This window comes from Notothenia rossii (assembly GCF_949606895.1).
Source record: "Notothenia rossii genome assembly, chromosome: 10".
NCBI classification, from domain to species: Eukaryota; Metazoa; Chordata; class Actinopteri; order Perciformes; family Nototheniidae; genus Notothenia; species Notothenia rossii.
The window spans coordinates 54,286,378-54,310,371 of record NC_136908.1 but is presented as its reverse complement, the minus strand read 5'-3'; the positions used below and the strand labels follow the sequence as shown (position 1 = coordinate 54,310,371).

General features: G+C 41.4%; 3 protein-coding genes across 4 annotated transcripts; all 3 read left to right on the top strand.

Moving 5' to 3' along the window:
- Positions 1 to 4,797: 4,797 nt before the first annotated feature.
- LOC307022614 (toll-like receptor 6) lies at positions 4,798 to 6,189 on the top strand (the record flags this gene model as incomplete). Its single annotated transcript, XM_079655459.1, has 2 exons — positions 4,798 to 5,070; positions 5,149 to 6,189. Exon 2 carries the CDS (start codon positions 5,266 to 5,268, stop codon positions 6,187 to 6,189), a length of 924 nt encoding a protein of 307 aa, XP_079511585.1. The 5' UTR covers positions 4,798 to 5,070; positions 5,149 to 5,265.
- A 21-nt stretch (positions 6,190 to 6,210) lies between these two features.
- Positions 6,211 to 8,283, top strand: LOC307022613 (toll-like receptor 1; the record flags this gene model as incomplete). The annotated part of the gene is given in 2 exon segments (XM_079655458.1): positions 6,211 to 6,313; positions 6,316 to 8,283. Coding segments are annotated over 2 exon segments (1,389 nt in total). The 3' UTR covers positions 7,602 to 8,283.
- Positions 8,284 to 8,927: 644 nt separating this feature from the next.
- On the top strand, positions 8,928 to 23,320 carry cnot4b (CCR4-NOT transcription complex, subunit 4b). Of its 2 annotated transcripts, none has more exons than XM_079656564.1 (13): positions 8,928 to 9,181; positions 12,603 to 12,830; positions 13,070 to 13,267; positions 13,922 to 14,008; positions 14,107 to 14,208; positions 14,292 to 14,417; positions 16,098 to 16,222; positions 16,380 to 16,559; positions 17,009 to 17,063; positions 17,335 to 17,590; positions 18,069 to 18,560; positions 21,845 to 22,084; positions 22,705 to 23,320. In XM_079656564.1, exons 2-13 carry the CDS (start codon positions 12,657 to 12,659, stop codon positions 22,986 to 22,988), a joined length of 2,319 nt encoding a protein of 772 aa, XP_079512690.1. In that variant the 5' UTR covers positions 8,928 to 9,181; positions 12,603 to 12,656; the 3' UTR covers positions 22,989 to 23,320. The 2 variants fall into 2 exon arrangements, with proteins under 2 accessions (XP_079512690.1, XP_079512689.1); XM_079656563.1 differs by having other exon boundaries at positions 12,598 to 12,830.
- Positions 23,321 to 23,994: the final 674 nt, after the last annotated feature.

Here is a 23,994-nt window from a genome sequence, read left to right as displayed (position 1 = left end):
GGTGTTCATCAGTGGCCCTCTACCGCCAGGCAGAAGAGGAGTGGAGAGATTCAGCAGACTGTTTGCACTGAACACCTGGCTTTCAACTGCCTGTACTAACCATTCTGTCCATTTTATTGACAACTTTAACTTTTTCTGGGACATCTTTTTAAGGCAAATGGAGTTTGCCTCAACAAGTCAGGAGTGAAATTGTTTATCCCTAACATATTCAACTGCCTGCGACATCAATCTGTTCCCTCTGCCAAGGAAAAACAACAAAAACAAGAGAAAGACACAACACATCGCTCAGAAAACATTGAAAATATATCACTGCACCCGCCTGAGGAATGTCTTGATTATGGGAGACAAATGGAGGAGTCTCAACCACCCTTCGCCCCCCCTATCACCTTTGAGGATACTCTTCCTTCACCCCACAGCTCTCTCTACTCTCTACTCTCCGTTCACCCTTTCACCCTCGCCCACCCTCCTGGAGATCGCTGAACACATGAAGGAGATACAGAGGATTAGCACCGATTCCTTCCTGGAGTTCAATTACCAAATTAAGGCGATACGCAGGGTTGGCAGCATGTCCTTTACCCCCGCCCCTCAGCAACGCCCATCAAAATCACAGAATCAGAGACGCTTACCATCTCCCCCGTCTTCATCACTGTGCCTACCACCTCCCCCCCTGGCAGCATGTCCTTTACCCCCGCCCTTCAACGACGCCCACCAAAATCAACCACCCCCCCCCCCCTTCAAGAAAGCATCTGCGGTCTCCGAAGCCTGATAAGGATGTGTGTGTACAAAACGCAACAAACTCTAACTGATATGTGCTGGGTTCAGGCTCAAGGGCGTATGGCACTCTCAACTCTTTCCAGGACATGCCGGGGCCCTGCCTGCCAGTAGCTTTGCCGATATCTGTGTTGATAGGTAATAGATTAAGAGCGGTGAATCAGCTTAGAAAGAGGAAGTGCTCAAACGTTTGTGTGAGTTTATCCAATTTAGCAGTGATTCCATGTCAGCCACAGCTTGTCACAAAAAGTCTTACTGATAGTGTATTTAACAAACTTAAACTAGCTTTATTAAATGTCAGGTCTTTGGCAGGAAAAACGTTTTTAATCAACGATTTTATCACTTAGCACAATCTCGATTTTATGTTTTTAACGGAAACTTGGATTGAACAAAATAACAGTGCAACTGTTCTTATCAAATCAACCGCTCCCAACTTTAGTTTTATGAGTCAGGAAAGAATGCATAAGAAAGGGGGCGGAGATGCTATTTTGTTCAATGATTCCATTCAATGCAGGAAGACATCTTATGGGAACTTTGCTTCTTTTGAATATGTTGCCCCTCAGCTGAAATGCTCCTCTCGAGCTCTGTTCCTAAATATCTATAGACCACCCAAATACTGTTCAAGCTTTTTTGATGACTTTACTGAACTGCTGTCTATAGTGTGTATTGACTTTGACCGTCTAGTCATTGTTGGTGATTTTAATATCCATGTTGACAACCCCCAGGACAGAGGGGCTAAAGAACTGTTTTGTGTTCTTGATAACTATGGACTGACTCAGCATGTCAAGGGTGCCCACGCACAATAAGGGGCACACTCTGGACTTAATTATCTCAAAGGGTCTGAATATCTCAAAGGTTGAGGCGACTGATGTTGCACTCTCTGATCATTCCTGTGTTTTCTTTGAGAGCTCTATTTCTGTTCACAATTTTTTTCAAAAAGAGGTAACCACAAAGCGATATTTAACTGAAAATACTAGGGAAATGTTTACTCAGAATTTTTCTTCCACACTTGCCCCTGCTAACATCTCAGTAAATGAGTTAGTAGATCATTTTAATTAAAAAATTAAAAATGTTATAGATGCCATTGCTCCAACTAAGATAAAGGAAGTGTCTGGCAAGAAAATATCTCCATGGAGAAAGGCAGTGACCGTGAAAACAGAAAAAAGAGAGTGTGGAAAAGCTGAACGTAGGTGGCGAAAAACAAATCTCCAGGTTCATTTTGAAATCTATAGAGAGAGACTTGGCCTTTATAATTTGGAATTTAAAAATGCAGTCTTTCTTCTCTGACATCATTACCAAAAACAACGCAAGGGCCTTGTTTGCTATCCGTTGACAGACTAACAAACCCCCCAGTGTCAGTAAACTCTGAATTTCTATCCACCAGGGCGTGCAATGACTTTGCCTCCTTCTTCACTGACAAAATTCATAAAATCAGACAAGCAGTCAGTGCCTCTGTATCAGGTACAGCAAATGTGTTGTCCCTGTGTCCACCTAATATCAATTCAGACATCATGACAGAATTCCATCAGATTAATTATAACAACCTAGAAGACATTATTCAACTTCTAAAATCCTCCTGCTGCCTTGATATTATTCCAACAGGATTTTTCAAAAATGTTTTTCATTGCATGGCCTCTATTTCACATAGTAAACAAATCTCTTCACTCAGGTGTTTTTCCACAGGCCCTGAAAACTGCAGTCATTAAACCGCTCTTAAAAAATAATAATCTAGATGCTTCAGTAATGAACAACTACAGGCCCATATCAAACCTGCCATTTCTAGGTAAAATCATTAAAAAGTAGTTTTTCAACAGTTGAGTAATTACTTGCATTTAAATAACTGTTTCGACATGTTCCAATCAGGTTTTCGACCAAACCACAGCACTGAGACTGCTCTTGTAAAGGTCTTCAATGACATCCACTTAAACACATGTGGCAGCACTTCAGTGTTAGTATTAGATCTCAGTGCTGCGTTTGACACTGTTGACCACAACATATTACTAGACCGACTAGAAAACCGGGTGGGACTTTCGGAAACAGTTCTAAATTGGTTTGAATCCTACTTAACCTTGTAAGGCCCACTGTTGTAATTTTACAACATTACTTTAAGTTATCCTAAAAAAGTCAGTAAATGTTTTTTGTTTTTTTTAAGACTTCATTTACATAGTCAATAGGTCCTTTTGTTCAGCCTCACAATGCTATTGGGTAGTGCATGTGTTTATAGATCCTGCCCTCTGGCCATACACTCACAAAACTTCAGAATCTTCAAACGAGCAACATCTCTTTGTTTTATTGGACTGGATATTTTTGTGATTATTACAATGTCTAGAACATGTACATATTTAGTTTTTGTGGAATACATTCATCACATTTGGAGCAGCTTATGTCTTTGGGTCAGTGTGGTAGTCAAAATAGCATGTGTCCCTGTAATGGAAATTGCCAAACACAAACACAACACAAATAGAAATATACTGTCTTTGATAATTAACTATAACTCAGTTCTAAATGTGTCCTCTGTTAAGATTTTGAATTAAGACCAGAATGTGTGAAATTATATCTCTAGCAATATGTTAAACTCTACTTGTATCTTATCAGTTAATTAGTTACAACAATTCATTTAACTATTCTCTGGTTCTGGCAGAAACAGCTATTTCTGAAATGTGTTGGGACACTTGGATGTATCCCTTTTAGTATGATCATTAGCCTGTTATCATTAACATTAACTTTAACTTCATTAACTCTGTCTACCCATAAGCCCCCCCCCCTCTCTCAATCAAAAGCGCTATATAAATAAAATGCATTATTATTATTATTAGCCAGACAGCATTGTGTGAGTTGTTGAACTAATTTACCTGCATGGTGTAGGTATTGCTTTTATTATGATCATAGGCTAAGCCAGAAATGGCTGGAGTCCGTATGTATTGGGACACAGACACGGTACCCCCCTGTTTCTGATGTGATGGCACGCAACAGATTCCAACATCTGTTGACATCATTATTTTTTCTTAACAACTTGACAGTGTCAGAGATGGAAAAGAAAGACAAACTCTGGAAACTCAGACCCTGGCTTGATACATTCAGAGAGAAATGCCTGCAGGTGGTACCAGAAGAACACAACTCTGAGGATGAGTTGATGATTACTTTCAAGGGAAAATTCAGCAGCATCAAGCAATACATGATTGCTTGATGCAACCCATGGGGGTTCAAAGTGTGGGTGAGAACTGGAATCTCTGGAATGATCTGTGACTTTGATGTGTACCAAGGCAGTGTCAATGGGATATGAGCCAAGTCTGAACTTGGATTGTCGGGTGATGTTGTGATGAAGCTTGCCTCCGCGCATCCAACTGCAACCTTGAAGAGGAGAAGAGCTTGAAGAAAAAAGGGAGAGCAACCCTTAGTTGTTCAATATATTTATTCATACAATGTGATTAGAAATAAGGAATTCTGCTCCTACCTAAACCCAACGTTGCAATATTACAACATTTCGCTAAAGACTTACCAAAACGTAAAGAATGTGAAAATGGACAGAAAAAACGTTGTTTCTATAGGTAAATACACATCTGAGTTGACAAATATGACATGTGGGGTACCTCAAGGCTCCATTTTGGGGCCTCTTCTCTTTAACATCTACATGCTACCACTGGCTGAGATAATGAAAAACAACAAAATAAGTTACCATAGCTATGCGGATGACACACAAATGTACGTAACCATTTCACCAGGAGACTATGCTCCAATTCAAACACTGAGTAAGTGCATTGAACAAATCAATGACTGGATGTGTCAGAACTTTCTCCAATTAAACAAAGATAAAACTGAGGTAATGTTTTTTGGAGCCAAGGCAGAACGTATTAAAAGTTAGCGCTGAGCTTCAGTCTGCAATGTTCAAAACAACAGATAGAGCCAGAAATCTTGGTGTAGTCATGGACTGTGACCTGAGTTTCAACAGTCACATTAAAACAATTACTAAATCAGCATACTATCACCTAACAAATATTTCTAGGATTAAAAGACTATTATCTTTGCTTTTTAATGACTGATTTTAAAGGCCATTTTCTTAATGTCTTTCATTTTTTGTAAAGCACTTTGAATTGCCTTGTGTTGAAAGGTCCTATATAAATAAACTTGCCTTGCCTTCCCTTACAGAGGAATTTACAGAAACAGGAACAGAGATTTATTGGTTGATAGACTGCTCTTCAGATTACAGAGTATAAAAGTCAGAGCTCAAAACAGTGCAGACGCCAGATCCCGACACTCAGACTGCTGGAAACCCATCTCTGAAGCCATGTCCACACAAAGGTAAGCCCCTTTTTCCTCTTGTTTTTAATATTGAAATACCATGTTTCTAAATTACTCCTTTATTTGCATGTTTTTCAGTACAAACGTAGCTTTTCTGATTGGGACCATGCCATCCTGTCCCTGATTAAAACTGACTGTGTTGCTGTAAAAGAAGATGAAAAGGGATTCATACTGTGTGTCACATCGAGGAGAGGAATGCAAGACCACTCTTATCAAAAGCTGACGAATGTTCCCTCAAATCTACCCGACGACACGCAGTATCTGGACATTTCTCACAACTCTATCCGAAGACTTAGCGGAGCTTCGTTTTCTGGGCTGTCCCAGCTTTGTTGTCTGAAGGTAACTCACTGTGGCCTGCAGGAGATTTCTCCCAGTGTATTCAGTTACACACCAGCACTCAAAGTTCTCAATATATCTTTCAATAACTTACCTATCGTCCCTGACATTTCATTGAAACAGCTGAAAATCCTCGATTTGGTTTACAATCTGTACAAGAGCTATCGAATTCCAGCATCATTTCAGAACCTCGTAAATCTGGATGTGGTGTCATTGGGTAGTCCAACTGCTCTGTCGGTAAACTACAATGACTTTGATCCATTGTCCAACGTTTCTCTGAGTCACTTGGTGTTGGAAGTAGGAATCCGCTGGCAAAAATATGATTCTGGTGCCCTTGCAAAACTGAAATCTCTTAAAACTATTTCAGTTTTTGCATCGTTTTGTGAGGAGGCCAGTATGTTTCAAAACCTCCTTGCCGACGTGAATGTGACAGGAGCGAAATCATTGAGAATCATCACTCTATTCCCAGAAAACTGTAACGTGACCGGGAACTTTTTGGACAGCCTGAAAACAATGCCACTTTTAAAGAATCTCACCATAGAAAACACTTGGATAAACAGTTCATTTATGGAGGTGTTTATGAAGAATGTGTGGTTTTCCCACCTTTATGACCTCTCATTTGTCAACATAACTTATAATGAAGACACACCAGACGGGTTTCAGTTTCGCACCATAAATCACTCGGTCAATCTCTGCTCCATTAACTTCAACGGTGTGAAGCATTACCAATACAAATACCCCCAAATCAACATGAGCTTAGAGGCTGTCTCAAATCTGACCTAGTTAAAGTTCTCTGGGACCTGAATGAACATTTTACCCTGCAATCTCATATCTGTCCTGCCGTTACTGGAGACACTGGATCTATCCGATAACCTCTTAAAGGATACAGGCTTCTGGTGGTTTCTCTGCTCGTCTTCCCCAAACTCAGGAGACTGTATGTAAGCAAGGACCGCTTCAACAGTCTTTCCTTCATCTCTGAAAAGACAAATCAGATGAAGACATTAGAGTTTCTTGACCTTAGTTTCAACTCCATCTCGTTGGACAGGGATTGCTCTTGGCCTGCTCAGCTGATTGAGCTCAGCCTGGCAAACAATATCCTGGGCAACAACGTCTTTAATTACCTGTCGGTGAACTTTGAGAAGATTGACTTGTCAAAGACGGGAATAACAGCCATAACGCAAAAGGATCTGTCTCGTTTTCCCAAGCTGACACACCTCCAACTCAGCTCCAACAGCATCCAGGTTAGTCCTGCAGATCTCAACGCTCCATCGCTGCTCAATCTCTACGTAGACCAGAACGCAATCACATCCATTTCCAAGTTGGCAGGACTTTCCAAGCTTCAAACCCTCAAAGCTGGAAACAATCCATTTGTCTGCTCATGTGACTCCTATTGGTTCGTCAGTGTTCTCAACAAGTCTTTGCCCGCGGACTGGCCCTTAGATTATACATGCAGCACGCCGCCATCTTTTGCAGGAGTGTCCCTCTCAGAGTACAAAACCAGTGAGCTGTCATGTGAGATGTGGCTTCAAGCTGCGGTTGCTATCCCTGTATTAATAATTATATCTGCTGCCATAGGTCTGGTTTTCTATAAATGTGACGGAGTTTGGTATACAAAGATGTTATGGGTCTGGATCAGAGTGGAGAGGAGAGGCAAGAAAAACTCCAACATGTTAAAGAATGTATCATTCCAGTATCATGCGTTTATCTCCTACAGTCACCAGGACTCGGGATGGGTGGACAGCCGACTGGTTCGCTCTCTGGAAGGTTCCGGGTTTTCACTCTGCGTTCATGAGCGTGACTTTGTCCCTGGTGACTGGATCATAGACAACATTATCAACTGTGTGGAGTCTAGCTACAAGACGCTGTTTATCCTCTCCAAACATTTTTTCCAAAGTGAATGGTGCAACTACGAGCTGTTCTTTGCCCAGCACAGAGCCGCTAACATCCAGCAGGACTCTTTAGTGTTCATACTGCTGGAGCCCATTCCAACTGACTACCTGCCAAAGAAGTTCTCGAGACTTAGAAGTTTACTAAGGCAGCAGACATACCTTGAATGGCCGAACGACGAACGGAAGCAGCAGGTTTTCTGGGCAAGTCTTAAATCGATGCTACGTGTTGCAGACAAATCTATGGTTCTGAAGGATGTGGCTTTGGCCATTGCTGATACAGCAACTTTAGTTACAGACCAAATCTAGAAAAATACCCTCTTGTACGGCAAAAATGTTTTTCTATTTGAAATTGTTATTCTTGTTCATAATATTTCTTCGTCGTGCAATACAAATGTGAGTGATCTACAAATCTGCATTCCAAAGTTCAGCTAATGCTAACACAAGGCTTCAGAAGTCAAGTTAGACAAATCAGGTTAGTATTTTACAAAGATTTTGTCTTTCTAGTATGAAATTGCTTCCACAAATGCTAAGTCACACACAGTATTAATATAATACTGAAAAGACTAACTTTGGGAAATACCTTTCCCTTCTAACTGAAAATGCTAAAGCTAATACCACCACCATTAGATCTGCCGGTTATACAAAATTGGAGATATCAATAATATGTTGTAAAAAGTCAAAATTACAGTTACATTTGAACACAAATCAAGCCTATTTAGAGGTTTCATTCAACAAAAGAAGAAGTCTTAAAAGGTACAACAACTAGAACATATTTTTTTAACTGATACAAATATGTAATTTCTATGCAATGTAATTTACCAGCAGAGAAAAATATTTGTATTCTGCTATGTGGCCAAATGTTTGTGTCATCTGTTGAAAGCCTCTTTTAATTTAAGCAAATGTCTCCATCTACTGTTTATAATGAGTCTTTACACCATAAACTATGAAGGAATGAATTATAAGACTGTTACACTGTTATTCAATAGATCCAAACATATTCAAACATTGAACTTGCTTATCAGGGGATCTTGTAAAAGGCTTATAATGTAATTTGTGAGGAGAATTGGGTTATCCTTGTGTATTTTATAAATATATTTAAGGTGGTAAATCCCATTGCTGTCAACTTTATATCATGTATAAAAGGCATAGTTGGTGTTTAATATTCTGTCTTGTCTATTAATGAATCATGTATTGAACATTTTTAAATCACCTACAAGTTATGTTTAATAACAACTTCTTTTAAATCCCTTTGGCTGCTTCTGTCCTTAAATATATAAATAAATACAAAAGCAAAGGATAGGGTATTATTTCACAAACATGGGAATCAAAAGTTGTTTTCATTTTCTTTGAAGAACAAATAAATGACATTAATGTATAGTTATTCGTAAATATATTATTTGGCTATTAGGCATATAATGGGGGCATTTTTTGAAAGAAATACGAATAGATGATTTATATGTGCTGATATTCAAGTTATTTTATGTTGTTGTCATCATTCTTTTATACACAAGTCAAAGCACCTTTCTTTGCTAAAGATTGTCTTGATGTATGTTAGCAAAACAGACGAATTTGGTCTGACGCTTTGCTAGCAGAGACTACAATACCCATAATGCAATGCATGTAACATCAAGACTATTTGCGCCGACTCACTGAGTTGTAGCCGATACTTGCCCCTGTTCTCTCCTCCTTTCAATGTAAGATGGTGGTTTGTAGAGTAAGTAGGTAGCCAACACCTCTATAAGCTGAGAAAACGGGCCGGTTGTCTCCTCAAGAGAGCGGCTACCGAGTCCCGGGGGCGGAAGCTTGCTGTAACGGAGCTACCGACGCACACAGGCATACTTCTCCCCCACATCCTGGACAAGAATCTCCAAAAGCACATAGGCAGGGTGAGTATCCAGACTAACAGTTATCCCTATTAACCCAGCGCCATAAACAAGGCTATTCATCGTTTTTACTGGACACACTATAGTTCAGACATAGCCTTCAACGGCTGTCCACGTCCGGTAGACATTGAAAGGCGTTGCTCCGGGAGAAGAGCCGCGGCAGCTCCATTCACATCGGGCTGGTGTTTCGGTTATATCGGGCTCTGCCGGCGGAGGGCAGGCCGCGTAAACTCGTCTTCCTGACAGACTTTAGTGAGCAACACAACTTAGACACACCGCTCTGGTGTGAGAGGAAGTGCCAGTATATTTTAATAACTTTGGCAGGGGATCACCACTGTCTTCGTTGTATTACACGATACGATAGAGTAGGAGAAAAACCATTTGCCGACGTCATGTAAGACAGACCGTAGCTAGCAGCATTCCAGCTTGACACCATGCCTGGCACTCTAACCGGTTAGCATAGCTGGTTAACTTATTAGCCTGGTTAGCTTAGCTTAGCTTAGCCCCGGCGGCGCCCTTAGTGTCTCTTCACAAGTCACATGACAGTCAACAAATACTGCTCGCTATTTCACACTTTTATTACAACTATGTGACTATAACACCATTGTCCCAGTTGACTGTTTATATTTGAGCTAAAAGGGGACTTAGCACTGCTTATAAACTGTGCTGGTAGCATTGTATACTGTCGGTGGTATTTACCTGAAACGTAATGGTGCATTCAGTCTTTTTACACGGCGTTAAAGCTAACGTTACTATAACCATATGATGAATAGTGAAGCACATTTAGTCATGTCCTGTTTCAGCCATGCAACTAATAAAAGAACATTACAGTCCGGGAAAGGTGGAAAGATATGTTGGGGACAAAATCATTGTTGATAATTCTGTGCCACATATTGATTTTGGTGCAAAGGCTGAATGTGTACAGCTAAGCACCAAAGGATGTCAGGATACATGGCACCTTTGGTTGCTAATTGAATAAATACATGCCTGGAATTACCGCAAACACTTTTGTAACGGTGTTATTATAATTACAGGGTATTCAAATCTAGGAATTTAACATACTCATGACTGTTTGGGTCAAACACTGCTACATGACAGTGAACTAATGATATATGCAAAGACATTTTCAGTAAATTCTCCACACATGTTTAGACTGTAGACTATATTGCAAAATGTATATTCCTGTTTCTTTTCTTCAGTTACTCTGCACTGTTCGTTATTTAATGCCAATGTTGTTCACTCCAGGCTCATTCACTTTAGCCCGCTAACCTAGCCTAGCACCTGTACAGCAATTATTAAATTACTTCTATATTGCGACTCACTAATTCTTCCGTCTGTCGCTAGCTTTCCGTAGGCAGGGCTTCTCACAACAAACCGTATTGAGTTATTACAGTTTTATCTTCATACATTTCTACCGTTCAGCCAAAGGTCTCTTAAGTGTCACTTCTGTGTTCACACCTGACATTATTCTCCTTTGACTTGCTAGCCCTGAACAGATAGTAGAATCAAAGGGCTATCAATGAGGCTCTTACGTCCTTAATGTATTAACTTCATTGTAACATACAGTTTTGATAAGTAGATTGAAGCCATTTTTGTAACCGCACTTCTGTGATATTATCAGCCTTGAGTCATTTCACATGTGTGCGTTGCATCGGGGCAATCTGGACCTGTTGTCTGACATGCCTGAGTCAGACAATTTGTATGCAGCTCACCAGTTTCTTTGTGAACACACAGACAATACATTTCAGTTAATTATTAATGAGGAAAAGTCATAACTGCATCACAATCAAACTTCAGAGGTATCTTTATTAGTTCCTTGTGTGTGCTTTATTTGTATCAGCGTCATTCTGGATGTGTTGCATTTTTGTGTCTACTAGCTAGTGGTGGCTTCAGCGACTTGTTTTCAGTCATTAGAGCTGGGAAAAATGATGGTAATACTTTCTAAGGTAATTGACACAATGTAAATCGAGATATTCCATGCTGTGCCTTGCGCCCTGATAGAAGCTTCTTCATCTTGTGTAATACAAAGGTCGATGTTTTCTGCAGCAGTGGGCTAAGGTGAAATAAGTTGAGATCATTCAGCAATAAGTGAAGAAGGAAAAGTCTGTTTTCCAACCTAGGAATCATGCAGGAAGGCAGAGTAAACAAGTAGGTGGTATTACAGCACTACATTTGTTGGAGAGAAAAAACTCAGGACTCGTTACCTAGGAAGTTCCTGTGATCGGCAATAGTCGCAGACGTTATGTGTAAACTTAGTCCTTTGAACACAACTAATGCTAATCGGAGTCATAACACAGACAAATTGGAACACTCAACTATCAATAATGAAAGTTTGTGGTCTCTACATGGATATATTATAGATGTAATTGTGTGAACAGGCGCTAATCTTAGTTTATTCAACATGATATTGTCTAAATTAAAATGCATCACAACATACTCACATTGTCACAAAAGGGCCATAGTGAGTATGAAGGTGTGCAGAGTCAACCTGCACAGCCGTTTATTTCTAAGTATCAAAAGTGTTCAATCAGTCTCAGAGAAACGTGCAAAACATAGGTCTACAATCCAACTTCCAAATCCTGAAAGAAAACAGCCTTTATGTTTTATTTGTGTTCATTGTCTGTCCATTAGCTGAATGCCCAGCCATGCATCAAGGTAAATCATGTTTTGTGAAATCACCCGATTTCTTGCCAATTAACCCGCAGTATCTGCCTGCAGAGGGGTTTTAGTTTAATTGGCCACTTGGACTTATTTAGACAAAGTTGTGCATCTTCTCTGCAGCCCTCTGTGCAATGACAGATCATTAGATTGTGTTTTCACTGAATCCTCGCATCTTTGGCTGGAAATCAGCATTTAAGTGGTTTCACTAGTCATTGTTTATATTTAGATGACTTTCTGTTATGCGCCCAAACAAACATATCTCCAAACACAAATACTGTTTCTGGACTATTCCACCTAACCTTGATTCCTTAACTCTTCCTAATTTAGAAAACAAAAGTATTATGATGTTTAGAAATGAATATAAACTCGTTTTCATTGTATTATCCAAGGTCTAAAACCACTGCATCTTTTTTCTTACTTTGACCAGTTGTAATAATTCTCGACATGACTATCTTTTTATTTCGAATTTGGAAGACATTTTTTTTTTTTTTTTTTATATTAATCAAATACATACCTTTTTTAAAATAGTAAAACCAGGTAAATTGATAATCGTGCAGTGGTCTCTTATTTTTGTTCCAGAGCTGTATACTAATATTTTAAACAAAAACAGGTCACACACAAATAGCATTTGCTTGAATCACAAATACTAAATATTACCCTCTTACCTCGAAGGCCTCGTCCATTATGGAGAATCCATTCACTTTAATTCCAGCCTGATACCGAGAGGATGTCTAACCTGTGTTGTGTCTCTGGTCCAGTTCAGGCCTCCTGTTCCTGTCCTGTGAAAGCTGTCGGCCCACTAGTGCGTAACCCTAGGATGTCCCGGCACCCTTGTGGGAAGGACGACATGATGGAGTGCCCTCTGTGCATGGAACCTCTGGAGATCGATGATGTCAACTTCTTTCCCTGCACCTGTGGATACCAGATCTGTCGCTTCTGCTGGCATCGAATCAGGACCGACGAGAACGGGCTCTGTCCTGCCTGCAGAAAGGTAGAGCTCCAGAAGTGAAGGGCAGCAATGTCACATGACCATGACATCAGACAGGTCAAGAAACAGCAGTCGAATAAGAAAAGTCCAGGTTTATCTATTTCATTTGGCTAACCGGTTCAATTACCCAAACTGTGTGTTGTAAACATCATTTCAGATCTTACACACGGTTGTCATACAAAACAATGAATGGATAGTGATACCATCTGATTTCCTTGAATGATGTGTTTGTGTTTCTGCAGCCGTACCCAGAAGACCCTGCAGTGTACAAGCCGCTGTCACAGGAGGAGCTGCAGAGGATAAAGAACGAGAAGAAGCAGAAGCAGACGGAGAAGAAGCAGAAGATCACAGAGAACAGGAAGCATCTGGCCAGCGTCCGAGTGGTCCAGAGGAACCTGGTGTTTGTAGTGGGGCTGTCCCAGAGGCTGGCTGACCCCGAGGTGAGACGACACGCAACACACACACACACACACACACACACACACACACAGCAAGTGTTCAGTGTGTGTGCTGCCGTGACCACGCAGAAGACTAGAATAAGCATTAAGTGAATGGGATGTAATCCTGCCGCAGCAGTTCAGTCTGCCAACGTCTCCCACACTCAGCAGGCCCGGAAACAACAACAGCAGCATCACCATGACGATGCATGCCAGAAATACCTTGAAGCTATTAATCATATTTCCAGCAGTGAAAGCCGTCTGGAGGCACCACGTCAAATAAGAACATCTGGATGTGTGGATTGTCCAATGACAACTAGTCAACACTTATTTACTTTATCATTTGCATGCAAGTTAAAGGGGCCCGATCCCCTTTCTTCAAAGAACAACTTCAGCAGTTAAAGATGAGATTTTATAAATGAAAACCAATATTAGGTGTAAGATAGGATGAGGAGACATAAAGTATAACATAAGCAGTATATACATAAAGAGGATTTAGTCTAAGAGTCTTAGACAGTAAACAAGTTCAGAGAGTAGGTTAGCAAGTGGTATATCAGAGATGTGATATAGCCCTGTGGTATAACACTAATCAAGCTCCACAGGACACGCCAAAAAAGACCAATAAGATGATGACGATAATGATGATTTGTTTGACAGGTTCTAAAGAGACTAGAATACTTTGGGAAATTCGGGAAGATTCACAAAGTGGTGATCAACAACAGCACTTCATACGCTGGCTCCCAGGTGAGGCCGCCCCCCCACAGTGAACAGTGCGTCACAGCCCACATTAATGAAACTACATTTGAATTCTGGCTTTGTCTCCGTCTCCTTCTCACTCCCAGGGGCCCAGTGCCAGTGCCTATGTCACATATCTTCGTTCTGAAGACGCTCTCAGAGCAATCCAGTGTGTCAACAATGTGGTGGTGGACAGCAGAACACTCAAGGTAGGCCTGAGACGTACATGTCATATCATTTGATAAAGGACGGAGTGAATGTTTTGTGATTGTAGCGTTGTTTTTTTTTGCAGGCTTCTTTAGGAACAACAAAATACTGCAGTTACTTTTTAAAGAGCATGCAGTGCCCCAAACCAGACTGCATGTATCTCCACGAGCTGGGGGACGAGGCTGCCAGTTTTACTAAAGAGGAGATGCAGGTAAGTCCAATCCAGGAGACCGCTAAACTAAAACTCTATATTCAATTTGCATCAGAAATGTAAGACAAATCTAAACTAGCAGACTATAGCTGGGTTCAGCTACTGATCGTAAATCTTCGAGAGTGAAATATTCCATGATAACGTGGGTTTGTTTTCTGAGCTAACTTAAGCTCAGAATATCCAGTTAACTTGGCATCAACATTGAAACAATCCTCTGTTTTTATATACAACTATTTATTATAACTCCTCAAAATACAGGCAAGAAATCCAAACTATGTGTCGCTTAAATCAGGGGTTTTCAAAGTGTGGGTAGGGGAGCCTCCCCTCAGAGAACATAAGAACAGCCGCACCCCCCCCTCCCAATTATTATTGCTGTTATTATTATTATTATTATTATTATTATTATTATTATTATTATTATTATTATTATTATTATTGTTGTTGTTGCTATAATGCAGGGGTATTCAATTGCATTTCAAAGAGGTCCAGTAAGAGAAAATGTAATTAAATGCTCTGTTTTCGCTGTCTACCTTCCGCCATTTGAAATTACTCCGACTGTTTCTCTCCTCTTGTCTCGTCTCTGTGTGTGTGTGTTTGAATCTATTGTGCTGACTGCACCGATTTGATTGGCTGAGTAGCGTCACCTCCTTAAAACATTAAACAATAACTTTTTTAAACCTTTTTATTTTTATGTTTTAAACATACTGTATAACACTCCCCCACTACTTGGACTTGCTTGCACCCCTCTAGAATAAGCCCGAATGGTCTCAACCATATTGCATCAGTAACGTGCACTTGTTATCATAACAAGATCGCAAGGACACTGGTAGCGATCGGAAAATTGAGTGTTGTTCAGTTTGTGTGTTGTGGAACATGCGTGTCCGTGCATGAAAATATACCACACACCCAATTACAATTGCATGTTCAATTCACTACCCTGGAAGTTAATACAGTTGTTAAAGTTGGAACAGCCTGTGGACAGCCGTTCTTCCTTGCATGTCAGTCGCCGACACCTTCTTACAGAGGACAGGCACATCTAGCTGCAGCACGACCCGTATATTTCCGCACGCCGTGTTCTCAAGACATATTTTTTTTAACATTTTCAACATGGTGGATAAATCCTTATATGCTCCCGGCAATACACTGAACGTCAACTTTGCCTCCTTATTACACTCACCCCTACTTTAGTGGGAACAATGAGTCTGCCTCTTTGATGCACACAGGAATAAATGCAGATACTACTCTGGCTGCAGCCTTTACCGGTACTTGCTTTTGATCAAAGTCAATGTGGAAAACCTGCACTCACACAGGTACAGTAGGTGGAGGTGAAGGGAATGAGCACTTTACAGCCTTTTTGGCGAGGTGGGGGAACTCGGTCTCCACAGACAGCCACAAGTGGGCAAGTGTCACTTTACTCGTCTTTTTCTCGTTCTTTTGTGTCTCACGCTGCGCCTCCCCTGAAGCTCTCTGGCGCCCCCCAGGGGAGGCGCGCCTCACACTTTGAAAACCGCTGGCTTAAATGATTCTGATAAATAATATTTCACGTGACCAGCTAAGGCATATATAGGAATATACCATATACCTGTAAATGCCATTTGTACCGATACTCCCCTGTATATATTTCCTTAATTTCCGTCAGTCGTCTACATAGCTCATGCTCAAGTGTTCTTTTGCTTGCAGGCGGGAAAGCATCAGGAGTATGAGCAGAAACTTCTCCAAGACCTCTCCAAAAACAACCCCACCTTCCTGCAGACCCCCGCTGTGCCAGGGGACAAACCCAAGGGCAAGGCCAACTCTTTACAGAGGTATTCATGCACCTCTGTGTCTCTCAGAAGTCATGTGACATCATTCCTTCAATCACAGGGATTGTGTGACTTCACTGTGAATGGAGATGTGTTAGCTCTCTAATGAACCGTTCTGTTCAGTGCTGACCCGTGTGCGTTTCTCTGTGTGCTGCCACAGGTCCAACAGCTCCAGTAAAGACGGGAGGATGACCAACGGGCTGTCCTCAGAGCACAGGAGGAGCCCCACTCTAGATGGCTCCGACTCTGAACACCTGAGCCCCGAGGGGCCCGAACCTGATCTCAGCCCTGACCCTGTCCCGGCCCTCTGCTCCTTCTCCTCACACCACGAGCTTGCTAGGTAAAGTTAGATCAAAAGATGAATTAGTCCAAATATTTTTGAAGTTTTGAAGAAATGTGTAGCACTGACCTATTGGCAGTTAATCAATATATCAAATGTGTCACTTGTTTATCCTTTGTAAGCTACTGTGAATTAGGGATGCCAGAAACTGACCATGATCAAATTCGAAAATCGGACAGCCCTGGCGAATATTAATCGATTATTTACTATATAAATAAAATCGAATTAAACATTTTTTTTTTAGATTATGGAGACTGTAACGAATATTTGAATAATCGCTGGCATCCCTACTGTGAATGCAACCCATTACAGCTGCTTCCCTGTTGTTATCAGGCTTTTACTCTAAACTGACCAGTGTTTATTTCTAAATTGGCCGTTACTAATGACTCGCTTTAATTTGCAATTACGTTTACTACAATTATTAATGTTCTCTGCTTTTGTTTTGACAGCCCCAGAAACAAACTGACAGACATCAGTATAGGCAACGGTGAAACCTCACAACTGGTAAGTAACGGACTTTAATTACAAAAGCATCGAATGTGTTCCAAGACCCTTTTTATAGTAAACTAAAAGAACACATATTTAATTTTGGTATGTGTTGTCCCTGTTGATAATCTTAAAACAGGGATATATGATTTGCCTATTTTAAATATAAATAGTTGTTCTGCAGTTATTAACTGTTTTGGTCATATATTTCAACTAGAATCCCCATGAGACAACCAGATCAAATAAATGATATAAGAAGTAGCCCGCTCACCTGTCCTTTGTGCTTCAGCTCCACAGCAGTGACTCTCCGTCGCCCCCCCCTGGCCTCAGTAAGCCGGGGCTGATGGTCCCCCTCAGCGTGACGGGACACACGCCTCGCTCCCCCTTCGAGGCGGCGGCTGCAGAGTCCCAGTCTCTGTTCTCAGACAACAGCAACTTCAGGCATCCCAACCCCCTGCCCAGCGGCATGAGCGGCTTCCCCACCCCTCCCCACAGCAACGCCGAGTGGCCCACCACCCCCGAGCCGCACAGCCTCTTCACCTCAGGTAGAGATAAGATACGGAGGATGTGTGTAACAACTGTAAATATGCAGTGTTGTTTGGTGTCAAACATTTCTTCTTCACACAAATTCTGTGTTCTGTATTTAATAATTCTGTGTTCTTCATTTACTAAACGTTAAAGAGCTGACCTCCAAAATGCAGTCACTGTACACAGAAAATTATTTTTGTGAGGACCCCCCCCCCCTTCATATTGTGTCCCTCACGTTTTCCTCTTCCCTTTTTGTGAATATGTTCCCCGTGAGAGGAGTCGGTGTGAGGGGAAACTGATTTGTTAGATATCAGTGAACAAACGGAGGTCGGCTGACTCGGGTCTCATCCTTCAACAAAAGAAACAAGTGTGATTGATGTGGAGACTTTCTGCTGTCCTGATATCAGTCTTTCCACCATTTTGGAGCCAGCAAAGCAAATGTTGTGTTACTTGTTCCTGAGGTGTGCTGCTCACTGTTCCCTCCTGTGTTTGCAGACACCATGCCGGTGTCCTCCTCCACAGACTGGCAGGCGGCGTTTGGCTTCGGCTCGTCCAAACAGCAGCAGGAGGACGACCTTGGCTTCGACCCCTTCGACATCACGCGCCGGGCTCTGGCGGACCTCATCGAGAAGGAGCTCTCCGTGGAGGACAGCTTCAGCCCCCCCCCACACAGAACCCTCGCCCCCCCGCTACACAGAGGCCCCTTCCCCAACCCCCTCCCACATCCTCACCACTTCCCCCATCATCAACACCCTCACAGGGGAGGCTACACCACCTTCGGCTTCCCCACATCATCATCGTCTTCATCCTCCTCCTCCTCCTCTGCGTCCTGTGGATCCTGGATGGGCCCCGCCTCCTCTCGCAGAAACTTTGTGCCTTTGAACCACACAAACAGTCTAACCACGTCCACCTCACACAGCAGCTTCCTGGACTCCACAGGGCTGCTGGGACATCACAGTACTGGGCTCGGAGGAATCCCCATCGCAGGTAAGACTGAGCACACGTGACACGCTTCATCAACATCACGCTGAAGTCAGAACAGGTCATTTTGTGATGAACTTAGTTTTTATGGGGTTTTGGTTGATTTCAAAATACAGTTTTGCCAGAATAAGAAATGATTATAATCATTTTCATCAAATAAATACATTTTTGAAGCTTGAAGAGACAGGAAGAGAATTTCAACAATCACCGTCGACACTAGCTCTTGCTCCTCAGCGCACCCCCCTCCCTATATCTCAAGGAAATGACATGGGGGTCAGGAACAGGGGTTTTTCATGTTTTCATGTTTGGAGTACAATACCATAACGATAGCATCGGAAAGCTAATCATCTCCTCTTTCCAACAGCATATAGTCAAAGTCAACTTTAATGTCAATTTTACCGAATCCCGAAATACAAAAATACAATAATACAAATATGTATAAAATATGTATCTCATATATATATATATACTGTATATACAATCAACAGACACATTTATACATATACACTCATTAAGATAAAACACAACAATCAATATACAAAATAACAGTCATAGAACTCAAATTCCGTTTCAAGGTCAATGTGAGTGTTTTTATTCGACCATAAAGTGGATTACAGGTATGAATGAACGTTTTTGTGTCTAAGTAGTGATTTAAAATGATCATGAACAGATTTCTAAAGAAGTTAGCATTCACTTTTTTTGATCTTGTTAAATCCTTAATGTGTTATTAAGCCTTCATATTTACAATCAGTTTCTTTTGTAGAGGATTGCAGTTTACCACCACATAGACTGCAGAGTAGTTTGTTCTTCAGGTCATTTATTCACCAAAGTGGCTGTCTGCAGAACAGATACATGACGTCATTTAGTGCATTGCATTGTGGGTAAAAATGTGTTTCACTGACCACTTGGTGGCAGCACAGCGTTAACTGTAGCAGTGTTGAAACACACAGCAGACCGTTTTTTAAGTCAAGTACATATTGAGAAAGCAAACTGAATTTCTTTCTGTGTTCCTGAGCATTTCTTTCCATCTTGTATCACACGCCTACTGTGGTCTCCACTGGATGATCTGAAACCTTCCCTCAACACCTGCTCTATAAGCAAATCCCCCTTCAAAAAGCCCCTCGTGAACTGAAATAATCTGACTGTAAATGCCCTCACAAGAAATGATTTTGCTTCCGTCCCAAATCACCGCTCATCAGGGTCGAGACGGATCAGATCACACACCGAGTCTTCTTTGGACTTTCTAAAATACTTTTTTACCATAAAAGCCAAACATTGATACATTTTTTTCACACCTAACATTTGTTCCGGAATTTTTGCAAGGGGGTCCACGAAAAAAGCCAATAATTTAAACTAAAAAGCAGAGTAGAGGGTGCTAACATTAGCCACAACTCTCAATTAGCATCCACTACCAGTTGGGGAATACTACACAGTGGAAGTGACGTGTACTAGATTTGAACACAACATATAAACAAACTAAATAATGTATCAGGGTTTTGATGTGCTTATTTTACGTAGGGAGGAACATTGGCGTAGTACTCTGGGTAGTTAGCTATTCAGCTAGGCATGCTAACACAGCATAGCCCCAAAAGAAGAAGAAAGCTACTCAAACCAAGCAGCTTCTTTCATTTTGAAATTGTTCAACATTTCTGAACCGCAGAGATGTTAGCAGCATCTGAATGGAAGCTAATGGATGTTAAATGGCGCTAGTTGGAGACGATGAGGAAGCATTTACAGACACTAAAAGCAGTCATAAAGGACAAAAGCTAATCTAATGGAAAGTAATCTCTCTCTGTGGCATCGCTTAACTTGGTTCAAATTGATTTGGAAGGCAGCTCTCGCTCTCATGAATGAAACATGGCGGCACTTGTTTATCTGAGGATGCAAATGGCAACATAGGGGATAATGCTAATGCTAATGCTACCCGCCGCCTGACAGTCTGATTCCAAACCAAAGAGGCAGTACTGAGGGAGGAAGTATTCTCCTTAAGTGTGACAGGGGTTAATGCCAAAGCTTTAAAATAGTTATTGGGATGGGTAGAATTAATACTAAATTGGTACCACTTCCTGTTTGGTCGGTGTCGAAATATACCGAGAAATCCCAGAGCGATGTTCTTTTTTAATATTGTTTTTATGGTGTTTGTTGTCTTTGTTTTTCTTTATTTACCACTTTTGAGAAACGTAACGACTGTAATTATAGTTATTTCAGCAAAAATAGCCCAATAAAATAACTTATTGAATCTTTTAACAGCTTTTTATGGAACGTTTTACATTTTTGCACCAAATTATCGATTAGAGTATCTTTTAAAAAAATCGGTATTGGCAAAATCGTAACAAAACCCATCCCTAATAATAAATAAATAAATGAATGAACTCTTCCGGAGCCTCAATGCTTAAGTTATGTCTCTGGTAACTTTAATGGTTATATTTATAGAAATACAACGTACCACGATATGATGAATAAATAATATCTGAATGGCTTCTGTTCCCTCGCCACCTTGTAGGAAGCTAGCTTTTGGGGTTAATGAGGGAGCAGACTAACATCCTGTCTATTAGTATTTTATTATTTATGGAGCCATGATATCTGGGGAGGCTGTCTTCCTCTTCCTGTCCTGCACCGTGTCATTAGACAGAGCTCTGAGACCTCAGCGTCACACACAGCTAACAGGAGGAATAATGAGCTCTCTGCTGCAGCCTCTCCGGACTCGGGACACTTTTCACCACAGGCACATTTTATTTGATCATTAGATTGCCTTTTTTTTAAATTAAACCATATTTTTGTTCTCGTATGTTTTAAAAAAAACTTCCAAAGATTTCCATCATTGAATAGGCGATATAAAATGTAGCAAGAAGCTAACTGGGAATGTCAGTGGATCGTCTCACACTGATGGGGTGTCTTTTTATACTGTTTCTTGGGATAGAAACAGTGAAATTCAAACCTATTTAATTCTGTTTCTGAGGGCATCATCAGCCAACTCTCATTTGTAGTGACATTAGAATTGAAATGTGGCATCTGTGTAATGTTCAGATTCATCATCTAGTTGACTTATTCCTTCACTAAACCCCAAAAGTACTCACTCCTACTGTTTGTCTTTGGGACACAAAGCAATAGAAACCTTGAAATGATGCATAAAATGACTCATAATGAACTCTTAGTCTGTCTATTCGCGATTTGAGTGTTTTTAAAAAAGGGCATTTAGGACGTGGCTGTATTTATCGTTTATACTGTATCAGTGTTTCTGGTGGTCTGCTTGTTTCCCATGAGCCTCCTCTCCCCCTGTGTCCGTGCAGAGAGCAGCAGCTGTGCAGAGAGTATACATGTGAAACAGTGGCAGGACGGCCTCAGAGCGCTCTTACCCAACATCAACATCAACTTTGGAGGACAGCCCAACTCCTCTTCTTCATCATCATCCTCCTCCTCCTCCTTATCCAGCGTCAACCACACGGGGCCACCGGGCCTCTTCAACAGTGTTCCTCACAGCCGCTCCTGGGAGAGCCCCCCCAGATGGATGGACCCCGCCATCATCACAGGTAGGAGCCCCCTGATAAGCTTTTTAAAAGGGGCCCTATTGTGCTTCACTTTCCTGTAGGGTTTTATATTGGTTTTTGTAAATGTTATTTTAGGCTCAAAATTCCCAAAGGTTCTCTCAGTTTCTATTGGCTAGCACTCCAACAAGTTGTACATGATAGGCTAATGGGAGGGACATCTCTAAGCGGTTGACTAATCACAACAGAGCGACTGGGCTCTGGTTTCAGACGGAGGGTGAAAAGAGGTGCTGCAGCACAGGCACTATGGAGAAAAATAAGAGCTTTTTGAACATTAAAGCATGGAGACATGTCCCAAAATACAACTATGAACCTGAGAATGTGCATTATAGGGTCCCTTTGAAAACTATTGGCTGGTTCCAGGAAAGTGTATCAAGGGAAATGCAGTCAAAATAACTTACAAACTGATTTAAAATGTCACAATAATAATAATAAAGTTTGCACAAACAAACAACATCCACAGACCCTGCTCTGCTGAATACTGTGTAGTACCATAGCCACATCCATCCATCCATCTAAAAATAATAAGGCATTGTATTTATAGACTCTTAATCTTTAAAGGATTTCCATCAATGTGTGAGTAACTGTCTCCTGTCCCCCTGCAGGACTCCCCCCCGGCAACAGTGTAGACTCTCTTCAGGACGACAACCCCCCCCACTGGCTCAAGTCCCTGCAGACGCTCACAGATAACGATGCCCCCCCGCCCAGCTCCGCCTCACACAACGGCTCCTACGGGGGCCAGCCCCCCCCCCACAGAGCCAGCTGGGCACACTTCTCCACCCCCAGCACCCACTTCCACTCCCCCCCACCCGGCTTCCAGACAGCCTTCAGACCCCCCACTCAGACGCAGGCGGACCTGCTACAGAGCGCCGATATCGACCGCCATTAGGGACCCTACACAAATCACATGACCCACGGCCAATCAGCAGATGCAAAAATATTAACGACTAATAATATAATATAATATTTCTTTCTCCACAAGAGCTTGTGTGTTTCTTGTCTTGGTTTCTAATTGGTTGTTCGATTTGGTCTCAAGCTACCCCCCGCCCCCCCTAATGCACCATGATCAGGAAGTCCTGCTGACAGAGAGAAACGATCTGAAGCCATTTCCTGAATCTGAAGAAGTATTTGTAACCACATGGTCCATTACAGACATCATGTTGACAAAGTGTGTTTGAGAGATGCTTTGAAATAAAACCTGCTGACTCATGTGATTTGCCATTGAATATCAAAAGCTGTTTTCATTAACTCTGGAGGAAAGTCATTTAGAAAAACTTCATCTGAGAATCAACTGCTAATCAAGTTACTGAAGGTTTAGTTCGATAGGGTTTAAGGAACAGCACAGTTATGAATAACAAGATATTGGAGAGAGCTCAAAACTATTTGTAACACTACTTAATCTACAAGTCTACTTTTGAGAGTGCACAGGCACAGATTCATAATCCATTCAAACAACATTTGTTTTCCCATTCATTTCAATGCGGGTAGTGCTTTTAGCCTGCGACTGTGGAAAATGGTCTTCGGCAAAACTTAGAGACAGATTGAATCACTGATCCAGACGTGTGGACCCCTCCCATTGCACAATCACTTAGGGTTTAATGTTCATTAGCCTTTTAGCAGCCTTATAAGAGCTGATCAGATTTGTGCATAAGGGAGAAAAGATCATATATATCTATTTGGCACCTGTGTAACCTTGAATTCAAGCAATGAGTGAAGAATAAAAAGAAAACCAAAAAATGTCTTGATGAATTGAAGTTAGTGGACGCATCTATTTACCACCTGTTATACTACTTTGGGCAGAATGACCAAAGTCTTATGCAACCAATTGTTAAATTAACAGTCTTATTTTTGCTAAACCAATTCGCCATTGCATTGAATTCATCAAGGTTTATGAA